Raw genomic sequence first — 11,283 nt, 5'->3', positions numbered from 1 at the left:
TACAACAGGACCACGTATATAATTTGCTAACAAATGACTAAATGCTCAAAGTAGAAGATAATGTAAATTTCAAGTTTATTGTTCAAGATAAAATATTCAATAGATCACAGATTCACCAGCTTGGTACAAATTACATCAGTACATATTGTTGTTGATCATATACCATTATATTGAATATGAACAATTCAATCTTTGCCAGTCCAAATGTAATGCTGCAGCCTGTGAGGCCGAAACACTTACACAGAGGTAGATATTTAACACAGACTGTCAGGCCAATGTTAAAAATGATATTATTTTCAATAGCCGACAGAAAAAGACTTTATTTTACTAACACCTTCTATGAAGTGAAATAAATGTTAATGAATAACTTCTATTATTAAAATATAATGAAAATAAATTGTACAAAAGTGAAATATTTACAGTTTAAAAAAAGGTCATGCTGTCCTAGGTTCATCAGTTCATCAAGGTCACAGAGCAAATTCTCTATGCCATAATTTAAATGAAAGAAAAAGGAAAAAAAAAATTGATGGAAAAGTCAAAAGTTGAAAATTCTGGGCAAAGTTCACTTGTTTTTTTAAGAAATACATATGACTTTTTCCCAATGAATCGCAGAGATGAATTCACTCACATTGAACCCCTGTGAATTTTGTCCTCGGGTTTCAAATTAAAAGTGTCCTCTGCCTTTGTTTTGCGGTACTGAGGAGCAAGGGTACACACTTTTGGTGTCATATTCAAGGGGAAAATGACAAAATCAGTACGTCCTCCAACTGATTTCACAGCTGGTAGCAGCAAGGACTCAAACACAAGGGCCTTGACGGCAATTATAGTGCACCTACTGCTTCAAACAAACAAGCAGCTCATATTACACAACTGGGGGCAGAAGAGGTAAGCTTCAATTCACCTGATTTTCCTATTTCCCCCCTGCCATGATCTTGAGGTACTGAAGGGCGTTGTGGGCAGCGCTGACGCGTGCTGCATCCAGGCTGGAGGCGAATCCGTGGCAGACGGTAATGGGCTGCGTGGACAACTCCACTAGACACTGGTAAAGGCCACTCAAACTGCGCTCCTCTGAATAAACAAAGTCAGAAAAAGAGTAAGTTTCCAAGAAAACACTACTTGTTTTATTTTGCTCCTGAGAAGTGTGGTTGGTGGTTAACAAATTTTGGGTGAACTATTCTTTTCAAACACTTAAAAATGGGCTTGTTTGACTAGACTTGTCACTGGGTGTCACAAAGATAAAAATGAAGCTTTGAATATTGGATCAAAAGCACAGATAGAAAAATTGAACCCTTACCTAAATATACTAGAATTAAACCCAAGCCAAGTGGGGAAAAAACGTAGGCGTTGTCTATTAAAAAAATAATAATAATAATAAAAAAAAAAAAAAAAAATCTCCTATACAGTCTTTGTATATTTAGTTTTTCCTTCATTTTTAGTGCTTTTGTTTTATAGTATATTTTAATCATTTAAACTTTAGTTTTTGTTCTTGTATCTTAATGGACTTATTTCAATTTTTTATTTGGTGTATTGCTTTTTTTTTGTATTTGGTTCCTTCTTGCTATTAACTTGTTTGGAAAAGTGCAATATATATATATATATATATATATATATATAAACATTTGCTTGCTTGCTTGTATCTTACCTATGTCAAGGTAGCTGACATCAAAGCGCTGTTCCTCAGAAAGCTCACGAAGGAGAGAACAGAAATTGGAGTCGGGTTGGCCCAGAGGATGACAGCGCAACTGTAGGATCTTCTCCCCAGCAGAGTTCCGCAGAGAGTCCCACGTGCAGCCGAGACCTTTAGACTTCCCTCCCTCTAGTCTGCCACCTATTGGCTGTTGAAGAAAAATAATGTCTTTTCTAACTGGCAGATTCATAAAACCACGCTAAAATTGTATTTACAGCTTAGTAAATACTGCACGTCTTACCACACTGAAGGTGTCATCTTCTGCTTCGGCTTCATGGCCGCTCCGCATGTCCACTGGTACATCATGGATACGAGAGAGCATCTTTGCAGCTGCATTTCTTTTAGCAAGCTTTTTTGATGTGCCACTACCTTAAAAACAAGATTAAAGACACACAATACTTTGAATTGACTGCATATTTCCAAACAATCACTATAGGAAAAAAAAAAAAAAGGTTTTACCTATCTCAACAAATCTTTCCACCCTACAGGTCATTGTAAACTCTTTGCGGTGTGCAGGACCAGATTCTTGTGTGACTGTGTACTCAGGTAAACGCCAGCCTTTCTGCACTACTAGTTCCTGTGGAAATTGCATTTTTAAGCACAATCAACATAAGCTTCATAAGTATATTTGATATAACCTATATATATTCTTGGTTTTCTCTGCCAGGTTAAAAATAACTTATTTCATGCAATTTCTATTGCAACAAACTTTTAAAAAGAATATATATATGCGTGTATATATTTTGAACTGTATATACACACAGTTCAAGCTAGAAGAAGAACTGACACTATCTGCTTCCAATATTGGCTTTAAAAAATGCAAATATCAGTTGATATTATTCATGCTTAATTGCCACATCAAAAAGTAGCACACGCAGATGGCTCTTTTCTTCAGCTTATAATGTATTAAGTATGAAGCACAAAATCTGCAGTTCAATGGCTGCCAAGGATCTTTGTCTTGAGTCTGGAATACACTACACAACTTTTGCACAAATTTTCACAACTACTTTGCAGTCTGGACAATACAACATATTGTATGATGAATGCTGGGCACAAACTGTTATTTTTGTTTTGTTTTGTTTCAGACCATGATTCTATCCTGTAGGAGTATATTGAACATGTTTCATATTTTTTAAGCGATTTTAGACTGTTGTTTTATTCATCACACGCTTCCTAGAAATGAGAAACATGTTTCTGTGCACGTTTTTCTGTGCAAGTGTGCGTTTTTTAGTCATTTAGTGTCCAATGGCCAATTTTTCTCTTTAGCCATTTACAAAGTCAACAAGTGTATATGTGCCTAATTTTTTATAATCTTTTCTGATTTTGAAATTATCTCTCACCTGCAAAGCTCCGACTGGATTGCACTCAGCTTGTTGTGTCGAACTGGATGATTTCATCTCTGAATGAGGGCTAAAAAACATTGGACAAAATAAATAAATAAATAACACTATGTAAAAGCCAGAAACCTCTATTAAATCATTAGTTTTTGGAAAACTAGAACTTGTCGTGTATTTTCAGTTCAAATGTGCACACAATCTGATCCTTACCATTCGCCCTCCATATCAATCCCGACAAACCCTTCTCCCTCCATCCCATTCCCTACAATCTCTCCCAGCATTCCTCCTTTCAGCATTTTCAGGGCAGCTTCTGCGGCTTTGTGCTTTGCAGCTTTCTTGCTGGGGCCCTGGCCAGTGCAGTTGATGTCTCCCACAGACACGCGGAAGGTGAAGTTAGGCTGGTGGGCCTGACCCTCAGCCTTCAGCAGGTCGTACACTGGAGTCTTGCCTATCCGCGTTCCATATTCCTGCAGCAGACTGATGGGTGTCTTCCCAGGGTTCACAGCCAGCATTTGCTCAATACTGTGAACAGAGAAACACAAAGCCACATAGAGAAAGATCAGATGTTTAAGTCTAATCAAACTCTAAATGTGACTTTTTTTTCAGGTAAGACGAGTTTTCAATAAACAACACAAAACTATGCATTACATAGGATGCATTGCCACCTAGTGTCAAATAACAGTACAAGTTCAAGTTAACTTCATTTATGAAACCATGCTGTCAACAACGAGATGCCGAAGATTTAGTCTTTTACAAGGAATTTTGAACCATAATATTTTGTATTAAAACCTAGTGATTTTTGAGCATTGTTGAATCTAATGTTCAATGAGGACAGGGATTCAACGATTCGATTAAGATGCAAAACCGATTAACCTTATATCAATTTAGTGATTCTAATGTTCCATTTAGTGAGTAAAAAAAATCGATTTCGAACCAAAATGTATTCAAATGTTTAATTTGAACAGTGATTCTAACGTTCCATTTAGACAGAACTTGTCTTGAAAGTTGAAACCTTCCATATGAACACTGGTTCAATTGTCAGCTGTGATGATTCAAACGCTGAGTTTAGACAGTGATTCAATAATTCGATTATACAGTGATTGTAATGTTCGACTTGGACCGAGCTAACGTTATGCAAACGTTCATAAAGTGTGCAGGAAAGCAGGAAATACTGGGCCTGTTTGTGTTGTCATTTCAAAATCGCATTGTATTTGCAAAATAGAAATATAACTGTAAGAATTATATTTCTGTCGTGGTCGTTTAATGAGCCAACAGCCGGTCGGTGATTTATTTTTACCTGGTATACCCAGAGTTTCTCTTGCTGTTATCCGGGCTTTTCTCGTCGTTCATTCCCCAATAACAGATATAGAGCTGACTTGTTTCGGACTGCAGAAACCCCCCGAGATGACTGTAACCCCACCGATATCATTAATAGGTTTCCGTGCGGGAAGGACTGAGACACGAGGAGACAGTAAAGCCCTCGCTGTCACACCGTCCCGCATCACAAAACACAACCGGACGGAATTTTAAAGCGGACTACATAAGCGGCCAGTAGCTTTCATAATAAAAGTCTCGACAGTGGCAAATACACGAAGCCTGTCAAAAAAAAAAAAGGCCGGGTCATATTTCTTCATAAATAATAATAATTACGACAATAATAATAAGAATAAGAATAATAATTGATTAAAACATTTAAAAAAAAAACATAATTGGGCATAATCAGGATTAACGTTACATCTAAGCAGCTTTTAAAAGTAAAATATCCAAAACAAATTTTGTCAAGTACGTTTCTAACTTGAGGAAACCTACATTCAAACTATGCCCTTTCGTGTAACTCTTCATAGTTTATTCTCATATTTTACTTCTAATTTTGTTCATTTTTGTCATAACAGCACAAAGAGAAAAAACTTTTTATAATCAAATTTAATTAGCAGCATCTCTTGCCTTACAACACTATAAATTGTAGGTTGGTTGAGAAGGGCACATGGTACACTTTTTGTCTTTCAGACATTTGATGAGCTCAAATAAGCACTATAGTTACAAATGGGACACACATGTCCCCAGTGTCCTGGACCAGTGGCACATTCCTGAACGCTTGACATAAGAGCTGCAAATAAACACACACAAAACGTGTCCAATTTCAACAGACAACTAGACACCAGGAGAGAGAGGCTGAGACAGGGAAATAGTAAAAAACATAAAAAGCTGTTTTATTCAAGAGACACTCCTGAGGTTAGTTAGCTGGCAAACTGCTGTATGAAAAAAACACTGCGATGCTTTTAAATGTGTAAAAGCAATTAAAAAGATAACACTGATAACACCAGGAAAACAAATTAATCATTGAATTTGAAAAACTCACTGCTAGGTTAAAAGTTCACTTTCGAGTACACAAAGACTGAGAAACATTTCAACAAATGCGAAATAGCATGTATTACACAATTAATTGGGGAAACAGGATAAGTCCTCAGAAAAAGTATTTTACTTTGAACCGTTATCCTCCTCAGGAACTTAACTTCCATTGGCAGAAATGCATTTTTCACCTAACTCTTCCACAATCTCTTCAGCTGGTTCTTCTTCTTCAGAGTCTTGCACATGTTGTTCAATTTCTTCCAAGTTTTGCTGCTTCTCAGATTCTTCTAGTGGCTCCTGCAACCTCTGCTCCTGACTAATATCTTCAATGATCTGAACTTCAGAGACAGCCTGGGTCACACTTCTGTCAGTTCCTGTTTCTTCCATGGAAGTTGAGTCTTCTTTGGCAAGAACAGTTTCTTTTCTTGGTCTGATATCTCCTCAGTTATTTCATCCCCCTCAGTTATTGCTTGCTCTTCAATAATATCTCCAACGTTGACCTGAACTTCCTTAGATTTTGCATCCCCTTCAGTTACTTCTTGCTCCTCAATATCATCTCCTTCACTGACCTCAGTTATCACATCCTCCTCAGTTCCTTCTTGCTTATCAATAGGTTCTTCTTCCCCGAGGACCTGAATCTCCTCAGCTGGTACTTTCTTGTCAGATACCTGCAGCTCCTCAGGCATTTCATCCTGTTGAGTTACTGCTTCCTCCTCAACAATATCCTGATGGAATGGAACCTCATCAGCTTGTTCATCATCCTCAGTTACTGCTTGCTCTTCAGAAACATCTTCTCTGACTTCAGCTCCCTCTGGTATTTTATTCTTATCTGCTTCTTTTTCAACAGGTTCTTCCCCATAAACATAAAACTCCTCAACTGCTTCCTCCTCAGTAATGGCTTGGTCCTTTGCTTCTTTTCCTTCATCTTTGATTGGAACATCCTCCTGAGTTTCTGCTTGCTCCATTTGCTGCTCCTCTACTGGAATATTTTCCTCTGAACTGGACAGCTGGCTTTCAGATAACATCTGAAGCACAAAAACATTAGGATGTGACATGCCAAAATGATCATATATGGATAATATGAAACAGTCAGGACTATACCTGACTCTGGACGATCTCAGGTTGGGCAGCGAGGAGAGAATGAAGGCAATGATTACTTTTTTGATGTTCCTCCAGACTCCTACGGACAGCCATAAGTTGATCCTCAAGAACTTGGGATCTTCTTGCCTGTTCCATCTCCAGTAGGTCCCTGGAAGAGACCAAAATGAGATGAATTAAGAATAATCAGTATCAGTAACAACACCAAATTGCTAAAGACCTGAAATGCTGCAGAGAATCTTAAAAAGCCACTTAGGTTCCTCACTTGATGTCCATAACTTCTTGTCTGTTCCTGTCAAGAATCCTCGTTGCTGATAAAGGATTCCTTCAGGCTTAAAATTTCCATTCTTTGTACTTCCAACTCAGATTTGAGACCTTCTGTGGTGGACATCTGCTCGTCGAGATGTGTTTTGGTGACCAAAACAGTGTCTGTGAGTCCAGAAATGGTAACAGCTACCTCAGAGTTTTCAGTAAGGATAGAATTAAGCTTCTGCTTTAGAGTTTCAATTTCTTCAGTCTTATTCTTGACCACTGCATTTAACGTTGCAGTGGAAACAGACTCCTGCTGGAGTTCAGAAAGTTTGGCATTCATCTCAGACTGAAGAGACCAGAATTGGCTTTGAAGATCAGTGGATTTGATTTTTTCTGATGTGGCCAGTGCAACATCTGCCTTTTTCTGGGCGTAGGCCTCTTCCAGTGCTCGTAGACGCTCTTCAAAAACACCCACATTGGCCATCTTGATATACAAAACATTTTTTATTTCAATACATGAAGTTCAATTATTAATCTGATCAATATGCAACATTTCATTTCCATTTATTGAGCCTAATAGTGTTATGACCATCTACAATTGCAGTTTGCCTCTGAAAATTGATCAATCATTCATTAAATCTACAGCGTTGCAGTAATTAATTCATTTCACACAAGACCACGGTACATAATTTAGGATTTAAAACATTAATAGAATTTATAAGTTTGTTCACGACATGCTCTCTGTCAGTGGTGTTGGCAGCTAGTTACACTAGTGATGAGTTTTATGATTCACTTGATTCAGAGGAAAGTTCTATAAAAACAATGCTGGCATTGATCATTTTATTAGTACCAAAGAAATTTGTAATTAAAATGTATAATCTTAATTTGATCATAATTTAATTATAATATTAATATAAATTTGAAAAGACCAACACCACTGACATTTTAAAACATAATGGTTTTAAAGCACGTTTACCCAATGACACCATGTGGTTCCAATTAACCTTTCACTACAAATGATCTGGAAAGATTTCCTAGATTGTTTTGTACAAAGAGCCTACTGAGTTTAAGTTGCTGGAAAACATTTAAAATAGTGATATTTCATTTAATGAAAATTACATCAATTATGAATGGGAGTACTACTTATGTTAAGCATTCAATATTTTACAATAACACACACACACACACACACACACACACACATACATATATATATATATATATATATATATATATATATATATATATATATATATATATATATATATATACACACACACACACACACACACACATACATATATAAAATATATATATATATATATATATATATATATATATATATATATATATATATATATATATATATATATATATATATATATATATATATATATATATATATATTATCACTTTAATCCAAAGTTACAAAGTAAATCCCATGATGGTGTACTTTTTTTTTTGGGGGGGGGGGGGGATTTAGAGTTGACAATACTATTATTAAAGTCAATTATAACATACTGTAGTTCTAGAAGCAGTTAAAGGAAATTTGTTTGACATTTTTAAATGAATGGGTTATATACATTACATTTCTGATCACTAATGCAGATCTGACTGCCTTTAAACTGAATTTAATCAAGCCAACCTGGCAAAAGGAAACACGATCCCCCTCCGAACACACTATTAATGGCCTGGGAGACACATGACAATTCTGCTAATGGAATATTCAAAGGGCACAGGAGTCATACTTTCAAATCACAAGTAATTCAAAATGTATACTATAATATATAAACTGCATAAAGTGCGTAAAAGTAATGAACTGGATTTTATTTATTTCGAAGTTAACTTGTAACAAAATAAAATGCATACATTCTTATGAATTTATAACTGGTAAACTAAATTTAGCGTATCTCAAAATTAAATACCCGTGCATCACCCACCCCTAACTGTTGTTGGAACTTGGTTATCCTAATTTGCATTGCACTGACTGTTTCTGACAGACTGTCGATGGTTTGTTGCTGCTGGCTGCAGAACCAGACTGCTGTTGATCCCCCGACTGCGAAAATAAAGAAAACAATGGCAGGGACTGCATATTCTTTAAATCCTCTCAGTGGTGTTACAGATGGCGTCTCCAAGAGCAGCAAACTGTCGTCCTGTTTATTACTACTTTTTCCTTTGCGCTTGGTCATCTTGGCTTCGCGGAGGATCTGCACTGTTGACAGCAACACACCCCCTTTCTCTGATTTACTGTGATTTGGTCACCGTTTAACCAGACCTCAACGCTGCATTGGCCCACAACGACGGGGAACTATCAAAAGTGAACTTCCAAGCACGAGGAACCGAGTAGGGGGCGTTGCGCACTGGAGGCGGTCTCACTTTCACGGCACGTACAAACTTTCCTAATGTTTCAGTGAATTACATCATTTTTAAAAAAGCTTTATTTGGGATATACTGCATCAAATAAATCTGACGAGGATACAAAAATCTGATTTATAGTTCTATCTGTCTTCTAGCTAGGCTTCTATATTGCAATAAAATAGTTTGATTAAATATTAGTTAACTCAGAATGAGCAGTGAAAAGGGATTATTTCAATGCAGTAATGTACATTTTTGGCCACCTCACATTATGCATCACTGCATATGTTAAACAATTATCTGTTTGTGCATATGGGTTATTTGGTCCAAGTAAAGGTACTATAGAAGTTGGAGGGCTTTGAGCAATTTAAGAAGCACATGAAGTGCAGAACATCACTGGCCAAGAAATTATCCAGATCTACTGTGATAGGCCATCTCACACGGCATCTGTAAACCTTATAGGTACAACATGTTCAGAACAAGGCAGATATAGTTTAGTGGCGATGTGTCAGAGACAGCAGCACAAATCCCAGAAGTATAAACCTAGATAAGGGTGACCCCATAAATAGAGTTTCATAGATCTTCTATCATCACTGTGCCCTTGAGCAAGACACTTATCTCTGGCTTCTCCAGGGGACTCACTGCAATTAGTGTTCTGTAAATTGCTTTGGGAAAAGGTGTCTGTTAAATGGCAAGTAGCCTAGACCAAAGCACCGCTGGTTGTAATGCAGCCGAGACCAATGATTGTCCAAACAGAATTTGCTTTCAGGTTCATTTATTTGGGTAGTTGATGCATAATGAGACTGTGGATTATGTGTTAATCACTAACAAGGTTTTAGATTGAAATGTATATAAATATAAGACATTTAAATGTCCATGAGGCAGTCCAGTCTTAAATAAATAGTTCAACCAAAAATGAAAAATCCACCATCATTGACTAACCCTCCATTTCTTCCAAACCTTTATGAGTTTCTTTCTTCTGTTGAACACAAAAGAAGGTACTTCTAAGAATATACATTTTCAAGACCTCTGATTGGTTCATCGTTTGGGTTTGCTTGGCTCCAAAATTGCTGCTCTTTTTGCATTTTTCTACATTGTATCCATGACTATACATGACTATGAAAATTGTAGATTCACACTGAAGGCATCAAGGGCTATTTGACCAAGAAGGAGAGTGATGGGGTGCTGCGCCAGATGACCTGGAATCCACAGTCACCGGACCTGAACCCAATCGAGATGGTCAAGGGGTGAGCTGGACCCCAGACAGAAGGCAAAAGGGCCAACAAGTGCTAAGCATCTTTCGGGAACTCCTTCAAGACTGTTGGAAGACCATTTCAGGTGACTATCATCAAGAGAATGCCAAGACTGTGCAAAGCAGTAATCAAAGCAAAATGTGGCTACTTTGAATAACCTAGAATTTGACATATTTTCAGTTGTTTCACACTTTTTTGTTATGTATATAATTCCATAATGTGTATAATTCCACATGTGTTAATTCATAGTTTTGATGCCTTCAGTGTGAATCTACAACCATAGAGCTTATATATCGCTCTTTAGTGGCTAAGGCAAATAATGTAAATAATCAAATGTGGCTCTTACAGAATTAGATGCGTGCCAGCTTTATGTTGACATGAAAAGAAGAAAACACACTTACCTTGAACAATTAATGCAGCCTTTCTTGGCTACATTGTCAAGGATGATTAGTTTGTGGTGAGCCCCATCTTTGGCAATTGTCATCCTTAGACTCTAACTGATGTAAAATAAAAAAATAAAATGCATTTAATTTTGTGATGCATATATCCACAACTGGTCAAAATTTAGATTAATTAGGATTTTAATTTATTTTTTATTTTTTATTTTTTTTGATGCTCTCTAAGGCTGCATTTATTCGAACAAATATACAATGAAAACAGTGATTTTGTGAAATATTATTACAATCTAAAAATAACTATTTTTTATTGAATAGGTTTTGTAAAAAGTGATTTACTGTAATGATGGCAAAGCTGAATTTTCAGCAGCCATTACTCCAGTTTTGAGTTGAAAATTCAGCTTTGCCATCACAGGAATACATTTCATTTTAAAATATTTTACAATAGATACAATTTTACATACTACGTTTGGTTAACAAATTTGGATAAATATATAAATTACTGTACACTTTTTTTCCATCTGTAACAATAAACCAGTGCTATCTTGTCTGCTAAG

At 36.5% G+C, this 11,283-nt stretch overlaps 1 protein-coding gene and 1 pseudogene across 2 annotated transcripts; both read right to left on the bottom strand.

Moving 5' to 3' along the window:
* Window positions 1-51: 51 nt before the first annotated feature.
* On the bottom strand, window positions 52-4,562 carry LOC113050310 (RISC-loading complex subunit tarbp2-like). Of its 2 annotated transcripts, none has more exons than XM_026213152.1 (7): window positions 4,322-4,562; window positions 3,235-3,608; window positions 3,028-3,097; window positions 2,147-2,264; window positions 1,929-2,056; window positions 1,643-1,835; window positions 52-1,068 (listed from the first exon to the last, which is right to left on the bottom strand). In XM_026213152.1, the coding sequence occupies exons 2-7, from the start codon at window positions 3,534-3,536 to the stop codon at window positions 911-913; spliced, it is 969 nt and encodes a 322-aa protein (XP_026068937.1). In that variant the 5' UTR covers window positions 3,537-3,608; window positions 4,322-4,562; the 3' UTR covers window positions 52-910. The 2 variants fall into 2 exon arrangements, with proteins under 2 accessions (XP_026068937.1, XP_026068936.1); XM_026213151.1 differs by having other exon boundaries at window positions 3,235-3,546.
* Window positions 4,563-5,021: 459 nt separating this feature from the next.
* LOC113050308 (probable inactive protein kinase DDB_G0270444) lies at window positions 5,022-9,072 on the bottom strand (annotated as a pseudogene).
* Window positions 9,073-11,283: the final 2,211 nt, after the last annotated feature.

This window comes from Carassius auratus, chromosome 31 (assembly GCF_003368295.1).
Source record: "Carassius auratus strain Wakin chromosome 31, ASM336829v1, whole genome shotgun sequence".
In the NCBI taxonomy this organism is placed as follows: Eukaryota; Metazoa; Chordata; class Actinopteri; order Cypriniformes; family Cyprinidae; genus Carassius; species Carassius auratus.
The sequence above is the reverse complement of the archived record's forward strand: the minus strand, read 5'-3'. Positions and strand labels throughout refer to the sequence as shown.